Genomic DNA, 24846 nt, shown 5'->3' on the forward strand with positions numbered 1-24846 from the left:
AATCCATTGCCTTGTTCTCTCCATAGAAATTAAAGGGCAGAACAAGTCCAAAACAATCAAGAATGCCCATGCCAGGAGCTCTCCTGGGGCCGACTTTTACCTGAGGTTCAGTGTTTTTCTCTTTTTCTTTAGAGAGCCAAAAAGATGAGAATGATCTAAATGAGGAGCAAGAAATATTCTCCAAGATGATGCAAGTGATTGAGCAAAGGGACAAACTCGTAGATTCCTTAGAGGAACAACGCATCAAAGAAAAGGCTGAAGACCAACACTTTGAAAGCTTCATATTCTCCAGGGGCTACGGGCTGAGCAGGACCTGAGTGGGACATGAGCTGCCCAGGGGCCCCTCTGTTGAAGTCATCCGAGGTGTCCCTGGGGCTGAGTGTCCCTCACATATTTCCTTCTTTTGCAGGATTTGTCATACCTGGAACTTGAGCTATTCCATACTGTACTATTGTTTAAAAAAATTAAAATTCTCTCATAGGTACCAAGATCTTGCCAGAGTTTCTAAAGAAAATACAAAGACTTTTGGAATTGACAGGTAACTTCTGCAGGTTTCTGAGACTGGAAGTGACTGGGGGAAATAACCAGCATCGGTTTCCCTAAAAAGTGACTCCTGCTGCTTTATCATTTATCTTCCCAATTCATTGAGTTACACCTCTTAAGATTTTTAAGAACCTGCCTTTTCATTAATATAGCCATATTTGCCTTTTTTTTGCATGGATGACCAGTTTCCAAATGTCAGAAAGAAGCAGCCGAAGTTTAAAGATTAGGTTAATATTTAAATGGTGTTTACAGACAAAGAAGAGAAACCTTGAGATTAGTGATTACATAAAGCAAATAATTCAAATAGCAGGTGTTAATTCAATCCAGGGTGAATTTAATTTACCAGGTGTATGTTTAAGCCTTAATATAATATGCAGAAGCAATGAGAGTTTAATAGAACATTTGAGCCTTAATTATATTTTTTAAAGAAGAGAAGAAAGAAGGACTTTAACTTCTTACCAGCAGGATGGTTAATTTTCACCAAAAATGGTTGGCTTCAAAAAGCTTTTTGTTCTCAGAGCACGCTCCATATGGCTTCTGGAACATAATGGAAAGGTTTTTAAGGAAATAATTTTGAAGTGCTTTTATGGAACTGTTGGCCATTGCAAAAAAGAGAAACTCTTCCATTTGTTGATAAAATATTGGTGAGGTTGGTGCTGCTACTAAAAATGAACACACTGTATCGTATCACACTGTGAGGAAGGCTTCCCCACGGTGGTCTCCTTGGGTCCAAACAGAACTTTCTCTGACACTCAATGAAGGGATTTCCCAGGAATTCTATGGGACAAGGACAAAACCAGCTTGAACATCAAGATGGAGCTGAGTGTTATGACCCCATCATGAAATCCCAAAGTGGGCGATGCATATTTGAGGTCATGTTTAATGTGGGAGAAAGCTGGAAGATGGAGTTCCTGCACTGCCATGGGATCCCTGGGACGTTTTTACAGTTCTTATGGAGAATCAGTGGAAAAGATTTTCGATGGTGTTCTCACGCCATAAAGTATTTGTTTCCCCTCACCTGGATTCTTTGATGATTCAGTCTGTTTTTGACAAGAAGAAGACTGAAGAATACTCTGTTGTATATTTGACTTCTCTCGTTTCTACAAGTATTCCATGTATCATTAAACCAAAGCTGCTTTGCAAAAGTTGGCCCTGACTGGATACCTATGTCTAGCCAACGGACAAGCCAGAAATTAGAAGTGTAACTGTAACTGGATTTCCAGTCAACCAGCCTGTGCAGTGGCACATGGCACCCTTCTAGGGTATACCCATGGCACCCTTCTAGGGTATACCCAGTTCACAAGGTTGTAGTTCTTTTTTCTTTTTCATTCTTTCTTGTTTTTTACCAATCATGTCTTCTAATGCCTGAATTCTAGTATTAGGAAATATGTGCAAGCATCTATCGATCGATCTATGAAAACTGTGCTACTTACAGTTAGTTATTTAACTATTTTTTATTTATTTGTATTTTTGGTAGAAATTGCTAACATGATTTCCTTATAATTCTGGCTTCCCTGTGTTATAATTTGGAGAAGACCTAGTAACACTAAGGTATTGGTATATAAGCTATTTAATATACAAATAACCCAGATGTTTGGTGTTATATAGTATTAAAGATTTATGTAGATAGAATAATATTTTCAACCATCAGGAGTGTTAACTCATTTTAAGAAAAAGTTCTCTAACTTCAGTTTTCATTCTAGAATATGCACAGATATTCAAGCTCTATCTTTTCTGTCATACAAAAGTATACTATTTGATACCTGCATACATTTAACAGCTGATGCTCAAGTGTACCATGTTTGAGTTGTTTTGTGCAAAAGAATTAATTGCCACTTATTTTAATTTGTTCTTTCTGTCAAAAAGATTCTCCCAAGAGGATCAAGAAAGAGGGTGGTTCTTGGCCATAGTATTCGGTTAATAGACAAGAAAAGCAATTTGTTCACTTTCTCTTCCAAAGACTATGTTCTGGGGTTTAAAGCTTAGTCTTATCTAACCAAGTTAAAACAAACTTCATATTTAACAGTCTTCTGCTTATACTGGCTTTCAGTTTTACCAGCACATGAAAGCTCTCCCAATGATCAGAAATGTTGTGGCTATTGAACTGTTTGAATGAGTCTGTTCCTTATTCACAATAGTGTCTGAGAACCTTAAGATGTAAAATATTATACATTTTGAAGAATAGTTGTGATCAAGAGTGAAAAATGTAGGACGTTGAGACAAGGAGCCCCGGCCTCAGGTCATATCTCCCAGTCAATCCCACACAATTCCTAGTTTAAACCAAGCAGCTCATAATAGTTGTAAATTCAGAATTTTACAGGAGTTGGATTAAGAGGAATGCCTTAAGCTTATTCTCCCAAACCATTCATTTGTTTATTTGTTTAACAAGCAGTTGTGAATGCCGAAGCGGTTCTGCACGCCTGTGCTAGGTGCTGGGATACAGAAAGAATATTCCTCCACTCTACTCACAAATACAAAGATGAACAAGTACCACTGCCAAATAAATACAAAGTTAAAATAGTACTTTATTATATCCATCAACCTACCCTACTCATATTTTCATCAAATATAAAGACTTCCATCCCCCACAATTGCGGTGCTTCTCAAGCAATAAAAATAAGTGTGTTTCTAAAACTGTGAAAAATAATATCAGGTTGTACTGTTTCATTTAAACCTTGGCTTTGGCAGTGCTAGGCTGCTTGGAATCAATCAATGCTGAGATGCAGCATGTTAATTACAGCTGAGAAAGGAAGTGGCAGGTGTTTCCAACTCTGATGAGCTGCAATGAAATTGATGTTTTCTGAGTTCTGGAGGCAAATGACAATTCAGCAATGTCTGTCTTCCCAGGAAGCAGATTTACAGGTTTTTCCTTCCAAACTGAAAATGGCAGCCTGTCCCACCCAGGTGGTTGATCAGAGAACTGCCTCAGCAGGCAGAGGTGGCAGGGGGCAGCTGGGGCTGCCACAGTGCTGGAGAGAGTGGCAGGCGTTGGATGTGGGGAGCTCAAATGTGGGAGTTTATCGTAATAAGAAGGTTCACGCACAGGAGAGCGTGTACTATTTCACCTACTGTTTATCTTCTAACCTCACTGCTGAGTGGCTTGTCAAAGATTAATTTGCTCCAACAATCGGGAACTATTCATGTGGATTGAAATGTGTTACACGTGGACTGCTATAAATACTGAAATGAACCAAAAATAAACGGTTTTGTGTCGAAGGAATCAAAACATTTTCATATGAGCTTGGCCTGGCACCTCTGAGGGCAGCGTCCATTTCATTTTATTTCTTTTCAGCCAAAGGACCTGAGTAAAGCTTGGATTTCATGTGAGAGTCTGGGAGTGAACGTTGGTGGCTTTAATCCACTGCAGCACCTGGAAGGACTTAACCTGACCAGCAAATGGGATTCGAATGGGAGGAGTGAAGTCGACTCACCTCAGGTGTATTCTCTCAACAAAGAAGGCTATTCTCAGGGCAGGGGCGGGGGAGCCCTGGGGCCTAGCCTCATTTCACCTCCATTTCTCTTAACCTCTTGCTGGGACAGCCTGGCTTTAGATTTCACACACTCAACAGGACCCCCCACCCCCTTCCTGGCCAGAACTGGCCTCTTCCTTCAGTTTCCACTCTCTCAGGACCTGGTCTGTTTTGTTTCTTCTGTTCTTAATGCCAGCACACGCACATTTGTGAAATGAGGGCGCAGAAGCCAGAATTGCCACATCGGGTTAGTACAATGGTCAGCCCCTACCTCCCCAAGTTGTCTCTATTGTTCCAAAGTTTTATCTGCTGGTGGAATATTTGAAGTGATCCTCCTTTTCCATTAAATATTAACTATAGAAACTGCAGGGGAGAGTTGTTTTGTTGAGGGAGGGTTGGCCTGCTTTCTGGCGCTGGGGGCTGGTTCTTTAAGGAACAGTTGCTGGGCTCCTCTGACCTGCTGGCACAGTCTTTAGCAGCTGCAACTCACAGTCCTTCAGCCTTTAGGGCATGCTTGGTGATTTCCTGTCAACTTCTCTCCCAGCTCATTTCTAGAAATTAAAATAACAACAATAACAACAAAGCCCAAAGCTGTCCCAGCTCTCCAAGGAGGCCTCTCCCTGAGGATGGTAATGGATACTGTGAATCCATTTCGCCTCCCCTGCCAGGTGCTGGAATATGCTTTGTGAGTTATTCCACTTCATCCTGAAAGCAAATCCTCAAGGTGAACACTACGCGATTTTGAGATGATATGACGGAGACAGAGCAATTCAGGAGCCTGCCTGGTAGTGCAGGTACACAGGGGTGAAGCAGACTGGACCCGGGTATGTCAGCCCCTCGAGCCCACAACCCCAAACTTGAACTTTGCGCTTGCCTGCCCTTCCCTTCCTCATCTAGATGGGTTCCCAATGCCACCCTCCCTACACACCAGTGCCCAGCCCTGCCGGGGGAAATCTGGGGATAGAAGCCAAAGCTTTGAAGTGCTTTGTATTTCCTCCTAAGCTGCACCTATAATATACTTGGGCATGAAAACAGTTGTTTAGAACAGTTAAATGACTTGACCTCCATCACCACTCACAGATATCGCCCAATAACCATGATACTCTAGGAAAACACACTCTCTTTCCTGGGCGATCACATTCCCTGACGGTGCCATGGACTCCAGGGGGGCTTTTATGCCCAAATTTGGGGACCATGGCACTACATGCATAATCAAACCCCAAGCCCAAAGGGTAGGGAAGCAAGAAAAAAGGCCAAGGAGATAGGAGAGAAAGGGGATCAAGAGGGGAGCAACAGATAGTGAGATGGCTTTTGTAGGCTCCTAGGGAGACAGCACAGAGGTGGGGGGAGGGGAGGAACAGGTTGGAGGAGAGCAGGACAGAGTCACTGGAAAGTGGCTCTTCTGAGAAAGAAACAACCTGGTGCTGGGCAGCAGCTCCAAAGACACCCGTGTCACAGGAATCAGTAACCCCCCCCTAATAACAGACCGTGTTTCCATAACAGTTTGCAGGAAGCTCGCTTGTGTGTGTGTGTGTGGGGGGGGGAGGTATGGGTAGTCCCCAAACTATAAGTGTGTGATTTGAAAACAAGAAAAAAAAAGTATAATCGTCCTAAACACAGTAACCTGAGCTGAGAGTTACTAATCCAGGGGCCTGATTCCAGTCCTGTCGCTGCTCACTCGATGACAATGAACAAACTCAGTTGTGCCTCTCTGTTGTGCCTCAGCGTCTTCATCTGTGAAGACAATCCCTTCCCCGCTTCTTGTAAGAATCAGTCTGCTGTACATAGGCTCCAATTTTAAAATGGGAATAGCGAGACTATAACTTTGTCATCAGAATGGCCATAGGGAGTCTCAAACCATCTGAATCCAAATAGCAGAAAGAGAATACAGCACTTCAAATCTCAGCAGAATGAGTAAGAATGGGTCCTTCCCACAACAGAAGACAAAAGCATAAACCAGGCCAGGAAGCACAATTCTCAGAGCTTTGTCACTTTCCTTTCGGGACCCTCCCTCTGAACTGACCTCTGCTGACCTATTGTCCAGCCTTCTGCAGGCCTTGACCAGAGGTTCTTCAAGTAGACCCTGAAAACACCATCTGACCCTGGTGATTTGGTTCCATCTCACTGTTAGATGTAATACTTCTAACCTGCCTCCCTGAAAGGAAACATCCAAAGTATAAATAGCCTTATTATTGCCCCAATAAAGATGGAAGCAGAGACCCTAGCTTCTCCATGTCACACGGGTCTGGAGGTGGGTGTAGCAGGAAGGTGGGCTGTAACTGTCACAAGGGAGACCTCTGATCACTGACCTGGGAAGGAGCCTGGGTGACTCTGGAAGTAATTCTGGTGATCTAGGACATGGACCACCACACACCAAGAAAATCATTGGGACCCCAGCTATTCTTGCCTGGCTGGGCTGAAGTGGTTGACAACCTTGCCTTTTTCTCCTTCAAAGCTCTGCCCAGCTGCAGATTCTCTAGTGTTCTCCATCCCTCTGCTAGGTGACTCCAGTCACAGCCACTGATTTTACAACTTCGCCTCTTCCTGTAGTTGGCTCGCAGCTAGCATGCTCAGGTAAGGCAGTTCCTCTACTTATGTCTGCGCTTCACTGTTAGGTCTAGAAGGACAGGTAAGCAAGTAACTTGTTTCAAAGAACTTGGGACACATCCCCTCCTGGCTGGATTAGAGGCTCTGTGAGTGGCACCATCCTGTGGGACCCTCAGAAACATCCCTAATCTCAGCCCAACATGACATACACCAAAGTCAGAGTCCTTGAGCTTCCTCTGTCCCATGTCTTCCCTGCCCACCAACAAAAGTCCTTGATTGCCCACTCCAGCCCTGCATCTGGGGTGTTAATCCAGACAAGAGGCCCATGAGGGGCATGTTCACTGGCAGCCTGACCATCAAAGGCCACTGTTAATATCCTAGCATTTCCAAGGGGCCAAGCAGTGAGAATTGTCACTTAAGGCGCTCACTCCAGAGTCATTTTGTCTCTTACACATTCTTTATATCTGGAGAGCACACCTTACTTTCCATGATCAAAAAGGTCCCCAAGAGATTCCAAGTGCACTCCCAATCCCAACCCCAAGCCCTGCGTCTTTGATGTGGTCAATTTTGATTATTGATTGGGCTCCAGCCCTTTGTTAAGCCCTCCTTGTGATGTGCAGGGACCTCCCTTTTTGTCCTTTCGAACAAATGTCTATTAGTTTCCTAGGGCTGCTGTAATAAAGTATCATAAACTGGGGGCTTAAAATAACAGAAATGTATTCTCTCACAGTGCTGGAGGCTAGAGGCTAGAAGTCCAAAATGAAGGTGCCTGGAGGCATTGCTTCCCCCGCCCCCAGCTTGGGGCAGCAGAGGTTGGGGGGCCGGGAGCGTGAGGGTATTTGCTTGCCTTTCCAACTACTGGTAGCCCCAGCCCTCCAGCCCCTCTTCTTTGGGTGTGTCTTTATCAGCTTTGCTGTGTGTATGTCTGTTCCAAGTTTTCCTCTCCTCCTAAGGACACTGGCTCTTCTAAACCCAGTGCCCACCCTACTCCAGTGTGACCTCCAGTGTGTCCCCAAATAAAGTCACATTCTGAGGTCCTGGGAATTAGGACTTCCACATATCCTTTTTAGGGGACAGCATTCAACTGCAAACAGCATTCACATTTGGGGAATGTGAAAATGAGTCCACTGAAAGCATCTTTCAGTGGGAGTTTCACCTTATTTTGATTTGAGATGCTCAGTTTACCTCCATCCTGGGTTTTTAACCTGCACAACAAAAAAGCAGCACAGCAAAATAAAAAGAAACAGAATACAAAAGACAAGTTGCCTTAAATATGACAGGAAATGATGATCAATATTTGAATGGAGCACACAGACCCCAATTTTCTCTCCGTTATTTTATTAGTTGCAGTTAGTTTTTGCTATTCTTTCAATGGTTACCTTAGAGGCTACATCATGAGTCACTGATTTATCAAAGTACAATATAAATTTTACTTTTTACCAGGCTAAGCCTTAACTCCCTTTACTCCCTCCCAATTTAAACACTTTTGTTTAAGTGCATTTCACTTATGTATTTCCATTTGTATTTGATCTTTATCCCTCCCAGTGGCACCAGAGTCATCATCTGGGATGACTTTTCTTTTGTCCTTCATTTTCGTATTTCCTTTTGTTTGGGTCTGTTAGTCACATTTTTTCTCAGTGGCAATTTTTACTAAGCATGTCTTATTTTCTCTTTGTTTATTACAGTGGAGTCTTTTGGAAACTCAAACCAGAGCCTTATTGGGAGCTTCCCTCCAGCCCTCATAAATTTGATAGTGCCTAAGCTTTTGTCTGCGTAGGCTGACGGCTGCCTGTTCAACCTCTCAGCTTTTCAGATGCTTCCTCTGACGGTGGCAGATGCCCCAAGAGGGAAAAATAGTCCCAGGGAATGGGCTTATCTTCCCAGGCTTCCTTCTTTTTTTAAGATTTATTTTATTTATGCATACTAGAACTGGGGTACAGGCCAGAGGTGCCGGGGGCGGGGGAGGTGAGAGGATCCACCAAAGACAGAGTGGGGAGCAGAACAGGTGGATTGACTGAAATACACTGCGGAGGGGAGTAGTGGGAGAGACAGAAGAGGTCCACTGTGCCATGTGGTTTAGCTCCCTGGCTGGGGATCGAGCTCCAGCTGCAGTGGCTGTGAATAGCTTCAGAGTGCTGTGACTTAACCCCTTGCACCACCAGGGAGGCCCTTTAGGTTTCCTTCTTCTCCAACATCTTGACCTTCTGATTTTCATTAGCTTTCCACTGTTCTCAGCAGATTTATTTTATTTTTTTTCACCAACTTTTCCAGTTGTTCAGTGGGTGGATAGGTAACCTTTGTTACATAACCTGATGATACAAGAAGCTGAATAGCTAAATAATAGCCACCAAATAGTCCCATCTGTTAGGGAAATTTCTAGAAACTCATGTAAACTTTGCTTACATCCCATTGGTCAACGTTTAGTCCTGTGATTGTATCCACCTGGAAAATATAGTCTTTATTCTGAGATGACATAATCTTAGCTAAAAATTGTGACTTCTGTGGATATTTGGAAAACCAGATCCGAAGGGTTATGGTATTAGCCTCTTGGTTACTGGTTATGTAATCTGAAGCAAGTTATTTAAACTCTCCAAATTTCAAATTATTCATCTGTAAAATGTGGTGATGATAATATCATTTATGAATCTAAAGTGAGATATGAATAACCAATTTTGTTTAGCTAAGATTTGTTATCTGCTATAGCCTGAGCTAAGCAGTAATTTCATTCCATCTGTGTTAGTCATCCCAACAATATTTTGAGGCAAGTCTTTCTTTGTTTTCATTATAAAGAGAACACTGAGGCACAAAGAGATTAAGTAACTTGCACAAGATTATACCAACATCTGGCTGCAGAAATGTGATTAGATCCCATACCCTTCAACCTACACAATCCTGCCTTGTGAATCACAAAGCTGGACTGTTGAAATTCCTGAACAAAGATGACAGGCCCAGGATAGCAACACTGCTGAGTGGCTGAGAGCAGCATATATTAAGTAGGAAAATGATTGTCTAAGGGAAGGTGTGGGGCAGAACTAATCTATGCATTTTTGAGTGATGTGTGCCACCAGGTTGTTGGTGAAGGAAACCATGGGGATAACAGCATGTGGTCCCCTTGGCTTCATTTTTAAAATTATTTTGTGATAAATTTATACTTTTTTAATTGAAGTATAATATATAAACAGAATGTTGCTCAGATTACTAAGTGCACCTGTCATGAATTTTCAAAACAAATATACACCCATGTAACCAGTGTCTCCCTCATGCCTTCAACCTCTGCAACCCAAAGTTAATTATGATCTTGACTTCTAAAATCATAGGTTATTACTTTAGCCTATTTTTGAATTTTATATGAACAGAATATAGTATATGCTATTTTTGTGTTTGGGTTTTTTACTCAACATCATATTGTGAGGTACATTTCTATTGCTGCTTGTAACTGCAAATTATTCATCTCACATTACAGTGTAATATGTATAATATCCCATTGTGTGACTATCACTATTTATTGACTCAACTGTTAATAAGCATTTGAATGATGCTGCCATGAAATTTCTAGAACACATATCTGAGTGCACAAATATACTTGTTTTGGGGGGCATGCCTAGAATTAAAGTTGTTGATCAAAAGTTATGAGGGGTGTTAAGCTTTACTAGGTACTGCTGTGGCTTTGCTTTACCGATGATGGAAATGAAAGCATAGCAAGGACAGAAATTTGCCCAAGGTCACTTAGCTACTGAGCCAGGAAACGAACCTGTACGCTACAGGTTTGGCTTTGAAGGACAGACAGAACCAGAGATTTGGCAGAGTCTCACAGCAACATACATTTAACTTATAAGATGTCCTTATCATTAACCCTTATATAAGATGAGACCAATGACCAAGCATGAAAGGGGTAACTGATGGGTGGGGCCAAAATTGTCAGCACCACTATAGATTAGAAGGGGGTGAATCTGAATCTTATCAAAGGACAGTATGAAGTATGAGTCCCTGATTATGCAAGATTTAGATTTAGTGTTCTTAAACACCAGGCCCTGTGAAAGGCACTTTCCCGTATGTTATCTCATTTAATTTTCCAAACAAAAAACCAAATTAATTCATATCCATAAGGACTATAAAAGCTTAATTTCAAAAGAAAACATAAAAACTCTGCAAACAAACCAGAGCCATTAAGAACTGTGCTTTCTATTTATAATAGCTAAGCTATGGAAACAACCCAAATGCCCAAAAATAGATGACTGGATTAAGAAGATGTGGTACATATACACCATGGAATATTACTCAGCATTCAAAAAAGATAAACTCATGCAATCTGCAGCAATATGGATGGAGCTGGAAGGGATCATGCTCAGCGAAATAAGCCAGAAAGAAAAAGAAAAATACCGGATGGTCTTACTCATAGCAGGAATTTAGAAAACCTCAATAAGGGACCAGGAAAAAGACTAATTGCAATAAAGTAAAAATCAAAATCAACAAGCAACTATAGACCAGAGACACACTACAGTGGGGGCCGGGGGGAGGAGAAGAGGGATTAGGGTCAGAAAAAGGGGGTGGGAATTGTATGGGGAATATAACCAAGATGAAAATGCATACATTATACAAAAATGAAAAATGATGTAAGAATTATATAAAATAAAATAATACATAAAAAATAAAATAATTGGATCAAGAAAAAAGAAAAAAAGAACTGTGCTTTTCAGATGAGCCATGGAAAGAACCCATCCTGATATACCAGTCATTTGTAAGATAAAATTAGAAAACATTGGGAAAATAAAATGAAAATTTTAAAAATGTAAGCCTTCACTTTTTACTGTTAAATTAAACAAATATAGAATTGCATTGCTAAATTGCCTGAAAAGTTTCCAAACACTCTCAGTTTTTACCTTATATTATAGAAACCATTTAAAAAACCAATTTGCAGATCACTATTGACTTTTAGGCTACTCTTTGAGTAGCACTGATTTATCACCCATCCCCCTTGGCCTTTCAAGAGACTGGTAACAGTGGCACAAGGCTTTGAGTAACAAAACATCTGCATTAAATTAAGACCCTGGAACTCACATACATATAGGTTACTGTCTACATTAACAGGAATTTACCAGTCTCCTGTCATTTTCAATATAACTTCCATCCAAACAAAAAAACCTTACATAGAAAGATAAAAATTACAACTAACTTTTTTTCAGTTTCAGGAACTTCCCCGCACATCTCACTGAAAAGAACATAAAACTCTTTAACTTCTCAATAAATAGCATTAAAAAGATTACTCCCAAACACATTAAACTTAGCCTTGACTCTACCTATCCTAAACTATTATATCCCAGGCCCCCATTAATCTAGCATCACCCCCATAGAAAAACTTGTCTTAAATAAGATTCCAGAACCCTTTAAACTATCTCCACATTGACCTCCCCAGTACAGGAGAATACTAAGATTTTGCCAAGGCAGGTGCTCTTGTTGTCTAGTGAACTCAGTTTGCTTATTTTGTTACTATTTCCTGGTAGCCAGAATTCAACAATCCAGACTTTCCTTTGTTTGCTGCTCCTTGCAGTCTTGCTCAGGGCCTTTCAAACTTCAAACTTTTGTGTGTATAAAAATTGCCGAAGAGAGTTGTACATGCAAAAGTATGCATGAGCAATTTAAGAGATCTCCATATACAGTTTTTTTTATAGTGATGTCAACACTTCTTTTTTTTTAAAAAAAGATTTATTTATTTATGCATGCATGCATGAAAGCACTGGGTACAGTCAGAAGCGCGGGAGGGTAAGAGAATTCATCAGAGCCAGAGCAGGGAGCAGAATAGGCAGAAGGACCGATGTACACTGCTGAGGGGAGCAGCGGGGGGCAGGAGAGGTCTGCGAGCCATGTGGGACCCTCGCCTGGCAGCCGGGGATCGAACCGGAGCTGCAGAGGCTGCGGGCAACTTCGCAGCCCAGCACTCAACAGCTGAGTCACTGGGGAGGCACTCCATATATAGTTTTGACCACATCATATATAGAATCTACATCTGTATACAGATATCAACAATTGATGAAGAATAGAATGTTGGAGCTGGAAGTGGTTTTAGGTGTATGATTTACATCAAAATCACCTGATGTAGTCTCCGTAAAAAAATACCTATCAGATGTTCTGAATTAGAATTTCTAGAGATGGCAACTGTGAATGTCTATAACAACCCCAAAGAGATTGTGATGCACAATCAGGTATAAGAACTATTATTCTATTGTACCGCTTCATTTTGTAGAAAAGAAATACTCAGAAAAAGGAGTAAATTTGCCCAATATTGTACAACTACCAAAATGTGAACTGCAAACTGCATATCTCCTGATTCCCTGACAAGAGTTCCCAGGGCTGGAGATCAGATCTTGGAAATGCCCTTGTATATCCGATATTCTGGACAAGAATGATTCATGATGTAATCAAAACACAGTTCTATTTTGGCTTCTCGCTAAGATTTATCAGGCCGGTTGTTGTAATCTTACCCTGCTCCTTGGTGAAAATCCTAGCAGGCATTATTACTTCTTTGCTTTCTGTTAGGAAGGAGGTGCCCCACCTTTGTAAATTATAATTCACCAAAAAAGTAAAATTATGACCCTTAAGCAAAGAAAATGTGAACAAATACTCTGTTGAGAATCTATTGACTATCTTGCTTGTTAAATTTTTGTTCTCAGGAATTGTTGCTTGTCAGTTTACTGATTAGCTCAAGTAAAGACAGATGGGTATTGAGAGGCTTTAGGAGCTGTGTCCTAGGACAGAAGCCCAGCTGGCGCTCCCTGGAACTCAAGTGGGCACTGGGAAGAGATTCAGGTCCAGGCAGCTACTCCCCAGGCTTTTCATTACTCAGACCGCATGGCTTCAGAGCACACTTCTTTGCTCCCTTCTTTTGTTTCTCTGCTCATCAGTATGCCTGTAGCTCAAAATGGACACCCCAGCTCCGAGTCTACATGATCATCACTAAATACTCAACTTCTGGCAACAGCGACTCTAGTTTCCTTCAGATTTTTGGCTGAGACTATTTGACTGGCTGCCCTCCAGTTAATCATGAGTCCTTTCTGGGTCAGGTGATCGCCCAGGGCCAATTAGTTGTAGCTGAAAAAACACAATTGTCAAGGGGGTGGGGTGAGGAGGAAGAGCAGGGGGTAAAGTCATGAGAACTTCAAGTGGGCAAGCAAAATAAAATTCCCTTTTAATCATTTCCAGCACGAGCCCTTGAAACATTTGTGTCACTCTGTTACTTTTATTTAGACCGGATGACTTTTTTTTGGCAAGGGTTGAGGTGGGGGGTGGGTGGGGGGAGAGGGCATGGAGAGGGTGTCTAACAAGAGCCCAGGTTGTACCTTCCCATGTATGTTACCACGACTTGTAACTTTTGTACAAGCCTTTGAGCTGCTAGATAGAAGGGTGTCTCCTAAGAATAAAGAGCCTCTGCCCGGTGCTCGGGAACTGGCTTTCGTGGGGACACACGTGGGCCTAATAATTGCACAGGTAGAAATGCAGGGGAAGCGAGAGCTTCTCCCCAAGCAGCCAGCAGACCCCAAGAGACAGTGAGGCAGGTGAGTTAGGGTCAGCCATTCAGCCTGCTTGTGTGTGCCAGGATCTGCGAGGGTGCAGGGTTGGCGCAAAGGAGGCTTCCAGGTAGGAGAGTCGGGGTCACACACACGTACACACACAAGGCCTCACGTCCTGCGAGAGGCAGATTTGGGGCGCCCTCCCCTGCTCTGGGCAGCCCAGGGCCGCAGGCCTGCTCCAGGCGAGGGCCTGAGCGCACAGCTCCTCGCAGCGCGGAGGGCGGCGCGAGGGAGGGAGAGAGGGAAGGGAAAGGCGAGCGTGAGCTGCCTCAAATGCTTGGAATAATTCCGCTTCCGTTTGGAAAGCCGCAGCCTCAGTCCCGCCGCGCCCGCCGCGTCCGCCCAGCTCCAGCTCCAGCTCCGCGTCCGACCGGCCCGGGCTGCCCGCTCCCCGCCATGGCCACCTCTCCGCAGAAGTCGCCCTCCGCCCCCAAATCCCCCACCCCCAAGTCGCCCCCGTCCCGGAAGAAAGATGACTCCTTCTTGGGGAAACTCGGGGGGACGCTGGCCCGGAGGAAGAAAGCCAAGGAGGGTGAGTGCGCCGGGCCTGGCGCGCGGCGGGGAGCGGGGCCGGCCGAGGGGCTGGGGCGCGGGCGGGCGCGCGCCGCGGGCGCCGGGCGCGCGGGGGCGCGCGGGGGCGCGTGCGCACGCGTCTTGGGAATGCGGTGCGGGGACCGTCCCCGCGGGGGTTCGCCGCCGGGGCTGCAGTCAGGCCCGGGCGGCGGGGCCGGCGCCCCCGCGAGGCCCCCATTGGGTCGCTGATGGCGCCGCGTGGCCAGAGGGCCGGGGCCGCGGCGGCCTCCTGTAGGCCCAGGGCCCGCCTTCTCCGTGCCCGCAGGCTGGCATTCCCGGAGTTTCTGCGGCAACTTTTCTGGGCTCCGTCTCAGTCTCACTGTTTGCATTCGTTGGTCTTTGAAATCAGGCCTTTTCCTAGACCTGCTGGACTCCTGATTGTGGTGTTTGGGTCTTTTGTGCGGCTGCAGGGCCCAGTAGGCCCTATTAACTGGAAGATCGCAGATGTTTGTTGAATGAATGAGTGACGAGCTGGCCGTGCTGGAGTTCCAGCAGTAGGAAGTGATAAACTCTTGCCGAAGATGAGACACACTTAGCATCATGCGCTGTGACCCTTCTGGGTATCAGCTGTTGCGGACTTGCAAAAAAAAATTTCTCACGAGGGTGAATTGAGGTTATCCTATTTTTTTTTTTTTTTTTTTGCAGGGACAGATTATACATGTAAATATTTTGTCCCATAGGCAGATTTTGTTTCCTGGTTTTTGGTTTGAAAAATGAGGTGACAGTTCTGAAAAAGCACTACTGATACATGTGTAGGTACAGATTGCTTGGGAAAAATGTTTTTCATAAGCGGTTCAGTGGTTTGGGAACAACTCTTTTGAATGCTGTGATGCTGAGATGTAAACTAAGTTTTATGTTCTTGATTTATCTTCGAGTGTAACAAGAATTTCAATGTTGAGAATGACCAGACTTGACAGGCCTAGACGTCTGTTCTCTATATTGAAGTGAGAAGAGGCCAAACACATCCCCAAACATGGTTTCCTCCAATTTGGTTATTTCTAAAGCATTGTCTGAATAGTGTGTAGTTGGTAGTAAATCATGAAGTCCTGGCTTGGAAAGTCCATTTCTAGACTTCCCTGTCAGCTGTTCCCTACAGTATTCCTGATATGGGCCTCTGCACATCTCAAAACTTCTGAAGCTCATGACTTATTAGGAGAGCTCACCTGCCCCTTTGCCAGCTCTTTAGAAAACTTTACTGACTGTGGAAGTACAGAGTTGGTCTCTCTGTTGACCAGCCTTTTCATAGACGAGTGACATTAACCTTTTCCCAGTGAAGTAGCCTCTTTCCTGGAGTTGTCTCCTTTATCCACTCAAACATACTCTTCTACCTGCTGATCCTCATAGAAATGACTGGATCTTCAGTGTCAGAGAAAACAGCACTGCAGAAAACAGCAGGTGAACTTGGCATTTTGAAAATAACTTAGTGAAGAGACAATTTATGGTGGTGTGGGTAGGGCTAAGGGAAACCCAGAAGGGAATAGTGAGGCACGTAGGGACTAGCAACAGACAGGAACTGTAACTGTAGAGGATGCGGCCACTGTCAGAAATGTGGAGCTGAAACAGACTGTAGCACCAGAGACTGCATGCGCTCTCTCTGCCCATCTCTTGCTTGTGCTTCTCATCGACTGGACTCAGGGCGAAGTCGCCAGGCTAGGGGGATCTGGGTGCTGCAATATGTAGGGGTCAGCTCCCTTAGGGCACAAGCAGTACAGAGACTAGGTCATGGTGGCGAGTGGGGAGAAGTGGAGAATAACTAACAGAGCTTAGTAACAGTCCATTTTAGCCAAACCAGGTTAGAACGGGGCTATGACTGCCTTTGTTCAAACATAGACCTCATGTTTTATTAATGCAGCTGAAGCTGCTTTTCCTTTGTGTGCCAGCTTCATCACACTGTCATCTCTCATTGAACCCACTATCAGCTTACTCAAAGACACTTTATGTTTGTTGCCTCGAATACACCCCTTCTCTATCTCAGATTTACTCAATTGGGTTTTTGAAACCAAGTATGGGATCGTATTTTTATCCTTGCTAGACTTAATTGTTCAGTCCTAATTTTATCACTCAGTCTGTTAACTACAGGGGATGTAAAAGGGTGAAGGAAGAACACGTGCTGCTTCTAAGGGAGTTGTCCTCATCAGCTCCAGCTGCGTGGGGTGGCTGCAGAAGCCCAGTGAAAGAAGGTAGAGGCTTGGTCTGAGATGACCTGTTCTTGGTGAGCTGCTGTGTCTTGGGGATGCAGGCTTCACCTGTCAGGGGCCCACTGCCCATCACTTCACTAACAAGGGTAGGTCTTGCTCTGGATCCTGCATAAACTTGCAGCTCTGTGCTTTGCAGAAACTCCTTTTACTTTCCCGCTAGTGTTCTAGACCCTCCCATTCTTTTTGATTCCTCAGGATCACGGATGTTGGTCTGTCCACAACTCCTCTCAGTGCTTCAGTGTAAAATTCTGATGACAAAGCTTCCCATCCATTCATTCATTACCTCCTGTCCTTCTGCAGGGCACGAAGATTGGAAAGGCACAATGCATGTTGGGGTATTTAGGTTGATGATTTTGTGTAAAAATGTCTTTCTAACAATACTTATTGCATACATCATAGAATCAATCTAAGTTTCATAGAAACACACTAATCATCACACCTGTGTTTTCATAAGAAAAAGAAGCATTAGAGAGGCAAGAGAGGATAGAGGTTGACAGTATGCTTTTAAGGACCAGACACATTTGGGTTTGATTTCAGGTTTGGCCCCTTATTACTGTTGTGACTTAGGACAAGTTTCCTCATCCTTCAACGTCTCTGGTTTTTCATTGGCAAAATGGGAATAAAAACTACTTCCTTACAAGGAAGGTTGGGCAGCGTAAAGGACATAAAGTATTTGATACACTTGGCACAAATAATGGTAGCTATTAACATTTGCAGCTTCATTTTAGATCGTCTTTAAAATTTGAAAGAACCTTTTCATTATGGACTGCAGAAGATTCTACAGGTTCTGTAAAGAGCCTAAAATCTTATAATTTCATGGAGACCCACTTGACCCTTTTGGAAATGAGGGGTCTTTGTTAGTTAGATGCACTTACTTCCAATACTTCATCATTTGAAAGTATATGGGCTCATTCTCATATGTGAGAGGTAAGTGACTTATTTTTCTATGTGGATCACTTTCGTGCTTCTATTCCTCATGCACACAGTACACACCCTCCCTGAGGTTCTGAGACCAGCCTGCCGGAGCCTGCTTGCCAAAGAGCCACTTTCCATCCTTGTCCCTGGAGAACTGTCCTCACACCTGCCCATTCCAGGGACACCATCTTGAATTGTCCATGGAAGTCACCCCAAACTAGGTCAGCAGCAGTGGTCATCCCTATCATTTACCCCTTTAAGTTACTACACTTCACAGTTTCATATTTTGTCCAGGTCTAAAGCGTCCAATGAGGGTTTTCACATAATTCTGACAGTAGTACTAATCCTTTTCCCCTTGGTTTTCATTGGCTGTCGAGGTTGGAAATCTCCAACACCGCACTGCTGAGCAGTCCTTTCTTCCTTATCAACTGGTATTCCCATTTTCCAAAGGGTTTCCTTTAAAACTTCATCACACAAGCTCTTCCCTGGCCTTGAGATAAAACATTGCAGCAGACCTCTCCTGTCTCTCCCACTGCTCCCTTTAGCAGTGTAGTTCAATTAATTCACCTGTTCTGCTCCCTGTTCTCTCTGGTGAATCCTCTCACCCCCTGCACCTGTGGCCTACACCCAAGTTCTACACACACACACACCCCTCCCCCCATCCAGCACATGTTGCCCAGCTGTTCAAATGCTGAGTGTTCCTCTTTGGTATGATTTGATTATTTTTTGGATATAGGAATGCTTAACAAAAAATGCATAGAAATTAATGTAGTAACATCCCCAGACCTAAAAAAAAATTAGCCCACAAGATCATGTCAATTAGGCGCATCCTACTTTCCAGCAGCAGGGAAAACCTGTACCAAGCATGAGCTTGTTCAGATTCTCTTCATTCCTACCCACATCCACGCCTTTCCTCTTAAGCTCCTTTTCTGTCCACTTGCCAAGGAGGTCCCTTCTATCCTTTCCTCAGAAAGCTATTCATTTCTGCCTCCTCTCAGACTTGGCATCGCCATCTATCCTTTCTCCATACCCCTAGTCTTTTTCATACTGCTCTGTCCTTCTAATAGTTTGTGAACATGCTTGAGTCTTTTCCATTTGCAAAAAATTTGATGCTGGTTTCCTCTTAATTTACTCACCAGAGGTCTTCACAGAATTGTCTTATCTCCCAGTCATCTAATTCACTATACCCATTCATTTGTTGAGTGCCTATAAAGCACCAGACATTATACTAGGTGATAGGGATATGGCAGGGGAGAAAAACAGACACAAGTCCCTGCCTTCCTAGAACTTACATTCTAATAGGGGAGACATTCTTTTTTTATTTATTTTTTTAAAGATTTATTTATACAAGAACCCGGGTACAGGCCAGAGGCACAGGAGGGTGAGAGGATTCACCAGAGACAGAGCGGGGAGCAGAACAGGCAGACTGACGAAATACACTGCTGAGGGGAGCAGCAGGTGAGACAGGAGAGGTCTGCCGCTTCATGTGGGACCCTCGGCGGCCGGCCAGGATCGAACCGGCACTGTAGAGGCTGCGGACAGCTTCACAGCACAGTGCTCTACCACCTGCGCCACCAGGAGAGGCCCAGGGGAGACATTCTTCACAAAAATTATTGGTAAATTATGTCTGTTTTGTTAGAGTAGTGTTATAGAGTGAAGTGAAGCAGGAAACAGAGTTTTGTAAGATGAGGATGGTTGGCAACTACCAGATTGCTAGTGAAAACCTCACTGAGAAGGGTACATCTGAGGGAAGACCTGAAGGAAGAGAGGGAGGCAGCCATATGTATATCCTAAAGAAGAACAAGGCAGGCTGAGAGAAATGGGAAATTCAGAGTCCCTGGAGCCACAGTGAGCCAGCAAGAAGGTTACTTGCTGGAGCAGAGGGTGAGCACAATTGTGGCAGTTAGTAAGGTCCCAGGGTAATTAGAGTTTGGGCAGGTTGCATAGGGCACTGGAGGCCATTGTCAGATGAGTTTTCACTGAGATGGAACTGTTTGAAGGGTTTTGCAAAGAGAAATACAGGTTTCTCCAGTTATCCAGGTTTCACCCCATTGGTATAATCTGGTAGGTTATTTTTATGGTCTGAAATGTTCAACATTTCCCCATATAAATTAATGGTAATAGCATTCCAAGGCCTCCCAAATAACTGACCAAACCATACCAAATAGGAACAATCACCTTTGGGATAGTGGGGGAAACCTGTAATTTGTTTTAACAGGATCACTCTGGTGATATTAAAAGGCTGAGGGGGCAGGGTGGAAACAAGGAGATGAGTTAATGATCCAGGTGAGACGAGGTGGTGCTCTGGAGCTGAGTGGTAGCAGTAGAGGGATTGAGCATTGACTTCTGGATATAGTTTGAGGATAGCGCAGACAGGACTTACAGAAGAATTAGATGGGCAATGAGAGTGGAATTAAGATGACTTTAAGGTTTGGGGATTGAACTGAGAAGATGTTAACTGAGATGTAGAATTCTGCAGGAAGAGCTGGTCTGGGGGGAAAGTATAGGAGTTGAGTTTTGGACCTGTTCAGTTAGAGGTGGACTTCTTAGTGGTGATGTTGGACTTGGACTTCTTAGTGGTGATGTTGAGTTCACAGTTGGTTCTAGGGGAGGGTGTGGGAGGCATTGGCCTGTGGTTATATTTGAAGCCATGAAACTGACTGGCATCATCAAGGCAAGGAGCATGGATAGATGCAGAGGAGGCCCAAGGGCTAAACCCAGGAGTCTTCCAACTTTAGAAATGAGGAGCTGAGGAGAGAGCAGGGAGAGAAAGCAGAAGGAGTGAACAATGTGCTAGGAGAAAAGCTGGCAGAGTGGAGTCACAGGAGTACACTGGAGAATCCATTCTGTCTCCACTGGCTGAGGTTTCCAAAACCTACTGTTTCCTCTCCAATCCTATTCCACATGGGCTCTTGGTAACTTTTGATGTATTCTACTTTCTCTATTCCCTAAAATTACCTCTTCCCTTGACCTGTCCACACTAAATTTGTTTCCAGTTCTTACATCTCTTTTTTAGACTCCTTGTCTGTTTAAATTTCAGTAACATTTCCTGGGATTCTGACTCCCCTGCTTTGCCTGTTCATGGCTTCAAAGACCATTTGCCCACTGATGATTCTCAAGCCCATATCTCCAACTCAGAACTTCAATCAGGTCCTGGATGTGTCATAGGATCTTCAAACTCAGGATGCCCGCAATGGAATCATTCTGCTGGAATCAAATCTGCTTCCATTCTTCCACCATACCACCAATGCCACCAGCTGCCTAAGGCTGAGATTGCCTAAGGTTGCAGTCGTCCTGTTCCAGAGCTCAGCAACTTTTTATTTAAGGGCCAGATAGTAGATATTTAAGACTAGGCTGCCCTTGAGGCCTTTACTCAGCTCTGCTTGCCCCGGAAGATAGTTGAATTGAAGGTGTGTCTGTGTTCCAATAAGACTTTATTCTGAACTCTGAAATTTGAATTTCACGCAATTGTCATGTATCACAAATATTCTTCCTTTGCTCCTTTTCAGTCATTTGAAAATGTGAAAAGCATTCTTAGCACTTGGGTTGTACAAAAATAGATGGTAGGCTGGATATGGCTATTGCTCTCAGCTCCATTTCTTCTCTAACATCCCATTATTTCTTATGAAGTCCTGCAGATTCTACCTTCTAAATATCGTTACTTTAATTCAGGCCTCATAAGTGCCCTGCCATCTTTGAGATTGTTTATTTTTTAAATTTTCAGTATTTTCTACCTAAAATGCTACAGTATGACACCTTTCTAGTCTCCTTATTTTTGGCCTTTTTTGTGTTCAGTCCACCCTATCCTACCATTCTTTTTTGTTTGTTTTAAAAAAGATAACATGCCACAAGACAAAACTTTCATCATGGCATTCAAGCCACTCATAGCTGCTGGTTAGGCTACCTTTTTGGTCTAGTCTACTTTCTTTCTCTTTCAAGAAACCACACCGAAACATGCTTCATTCCTTAAACACATCATATTCTTTCACATGTTTTAACCTTTGTGCATGTTATTCTGTATGTCAGAAACCAGCTTCTTCCCTTTCTACAACAAACACCTTTTTCAGTTGTTAAGACCCAACACAGAATATCCCTTTCTGCGTGACTTCCCCAAGAGGAGTGAGTGCTTCCCCAAGAGGAGTGAGTGCTTCCTTCTTTGTGGTGCCATCACTGCCCCTGTCCCTACCTCTGTTGTAGCACGTTGCATTGCCACCATTCATGGGTGTGCAGGACACACGGAGGTGAGCCCTCGTGCCTGACATGATACTTAACATATAATGTTGGAATTTCTGTGGAATGAACTTCCCCATATTTGCCTTGGTGAACATAGCCCACCGCTAACTGGTTGTGTAACATTAGACAAATCTCTTTCCCCTTACCATTTCTAACATCAGGGGATTAGGCTAAATAACCTCCTATAGCCCTGGCAGCTCCTGTATTCTGTGATTTCTGAGCTCTCATTTCACCAGGCTTCTTTCAAATTCAGTTTTATTGTCTGTGTAGGGTGGTCTGGGAATGACATCATCACAAAGACCTCTTTCTTTCCTCTACTAATGAAGGCACCTCTGTGTCGGGAGGAAGAGATAGAAACCAGGATAAGTGGGCCCTGGCCCAAGGACACCTCCATATTAGGAATCAGTCTCCTTGTCTCATGGAATATCTCTGTTTGGTTAACAAGCACAGTTCATAATTATGTTTTAGCCATTAGTACAGAAGAGATGAAATTCTCATGTAAACATTTGTGAGCATCTAAAATCTCTGCTCACTGTCATGGAAAAAGAACACATTGGAGGAAAGCTAAAAAATTCAGTAATAAAATACTTTTTGAAATACTTTGAAAGATAAAAATGCATTTAAAAAAGAGCTAAGCATCCTGTGGAGTTTTCAGTACGTTCTGCAGACTATCATCAGTAGGACATCCCAACGAGGACCTTGCTGAGGACCAGCACGCCCAGGTTAGAGAGACCACCGCATCCCTTCCCTTCCCGCCTCCTGTCATCCCCAGGTGGGCTGGACTTTGTTCTGCTCACAGTTGCATCCCTGGTACCTGGCATAGCACTAAACAGCTGCTCTGCAGAATAGTTGTTAACTATCTGCCAGAATCATCACTGGCGTCTCATTCCCCCTGAGGGAGTGCCCATGTTATTTCAAACTCTGCTTTAGCCTGGGTGAGTCTTCTCATGCCCTGATCATATCCAGACCTCAGCTTCTGGCCCTATGTGCATACCTGTGTGTGCCCACGTGTGTATGCATGTGTTTGTGTATGTGAAGACAATATCACTTAGCCCCATCAGTTGACAAACACACCAAGGCACCCAAGACCAGAAGTTTGGGTCCTAGAATCTGTGGGCACTTTCTGTGCAGTGGCTGCGTCGAGCCCACACAAAGGTCACTGGTCCCAGGTGGTGACAAGGCCAAGTATAGAGGCCAGGGTTTTTTGTTCTCATCCAAAAAAGCCTGCTTTGCATTTAATCATGTTAGGGTACTTAAATGAAAAAAAGTCTGAGGTGAAAGAACCTGTTGCAAAGTTTGGGGGGAGACAAACAATGTGCAGGCCAAAATTCTAGAAGACATTCAGAATTCCCTTTAATTCCCTGAAGTTTGCCCCACACCCCATTCCCTGCCTATCCCTTCTTGCCCATCTCAGCTTCATTTTCACACTGAATGCGGAGCTCAAGAAACCTGAAAACTAGCCCAAGGCAGGGCTGCTGCTCAGCAAGACTGCTCCATCATGACAATTCTGCCTGCCAAGAAAAAGAATCTTCTAACAGGAGAGGGAGGCTCGATGCTGTACCTTTGCTGAACTTGGCCTCCCACCTGTTCATTTAACTGCTCCATTTCAGGCCTGGGGCAGATGTTTGCCTGGTGGCTGTCACTGTAGGAACCTCCACAAATCTCGTTCTTCTAGCATTCACTCAGTGATGATGCTGTTTGGCTGCAGCATATCAACTTGCCAAAACCTTAGTAACCAACTCTCACTAGTGTCATCGTTGTCCCTTCCAACCATTCTTAGGGAAATACTAAGCCAGGGGTGGTAACAGTGAATCTAATCAGTTTCAGTAGAAATTTTCTTAAGTACTGTATCCTCTTTTGGTGGAAAGAATAATAAATCAATTTGCAGCTGATAGTTTTCAATAAAAGGTTTTTCTCTGTTATAAAATTAACCTATACTTATAGGATTTATGGGAAAATAGAAAGAAAATATTAGTGCAGAGTTTCAACTCCCAAAGGCAATCATTTAGAATTTCGGCTTTTCCTTTCTACTTCATCACATGTATTTTTTTTCATTTTTATAATTGTGAGTATGCCATGTGTATTATACACATAAATGTTCTCTATTTTTCAATTATTTTAATTCAAGACTGCGTAGGTTTCTTATCTCAAACAATGTGTTGTACCGCACCCATCATCAAATGTCCAGTCACCATCCATCGCCCACCAGTTGACTCCCTGTACCTGTTTCATGTCCCCACCTCCTCCCCCTCTGGTCACCATCATTATGTTATCAGAATCTAAGTGTTTGCTTTCGTTTTTGCTTTGTTAGTTTATATTACACAAGGGCATGGAATCATGCCTCCCTCTGACTTATTTTTGCTTAGCATATAATCCCTTCAAGGTCCATTCATATTGTTGCACATGGTAAGATTGCATCTTTTTTATAGCTGAATAGTATTCCTGTGTGTGTGTGTGTGTATGTATGTATGTGTGGCAGTCACACATTCTTTATCCATTCATCCACTAATGGTGATAGGCATTGGATTGTTTTCATATCTTGGCTGTTGTAAAGAGTACTTCAGTGAACATAGGAGTTCATGTATCTTCTTAAGTTGGTGTTTTCTTGTTCTTCAGCTAAATACCCAAAAGTGGAATTCCTGCATCATATGCTAGTTCTATTGTATTTTTAATTTTTTGTGAAACTTCCATACTATCTTTCATAGTGGCTATGCCAATTTACATTCCCACAGCAGTGCATGAGGATTCCTTTTTCACCACATCCACACTAGCACTTATTGTCTTGACTTTTTGATAATAGCC

General features: G+C 43.5%; 2 protein-coding genes across 10 annotated transcripts in view; both read left to right on the forward strand.

Moving 5' to 3' along the window:
* MICAL2 (microtubule associated monooxygenase, calponin and LIM domain containing 2) overlaps window positions 1-3778 on the forward strand; it is a 209100-nt gene extending 205322 nt beyond the window's left edge. For all 9 annotated transcript variants that reach the window (XM_054699375.1, XM_037522672.2, XM_037522674.2 and 6 more), the window contains one exon: window positions 133-3778. In XM_054699375.1, the coding sequence (XP_054555350.1) occupies window positions 133-317 (185 nt within the window). In that variant the 3' untranslated portion in view covers window positions 318-3778. The remainder of the gene's footprint in view (window positions 1-132) is intronic.
* Window positions 3779-14486: 10708 nt separating this feature from the next.
* PARVA (parvin alpha) overlaps window positions 14487-24846 on the forward strand; it is a 143526-nt gene continuing 133166 nt past the window's right edge. Inside the window, exon 1 of the mRNA XM_037522682.2 lies at window positions 14487-14657. Within this exon, the coding sequence (XP_037378579.1) occupies window positions 14522-14657 (136 nt within the window). The 5' untranslated portion in view covers window positions 14487-14521. The remainder of the gene's footprint in view (window positions 14658-24846) is intronic.

This window comes from Talpa occidentalis, unplaced genomic scaffold (assembly GCF_014898055.3).
Source record: "Talpa occidentalis isolate TD23 unplaced genomic scaffold, MPIMG_talOcc4v2.1 talOcc4.3, whole genome shotgun sequence".
NCBI lineage: Eukaryota > Metazoa > Chordata > Mammalia > Eulipotyphla > Talpidae > Talpa > Talpa occidentalis.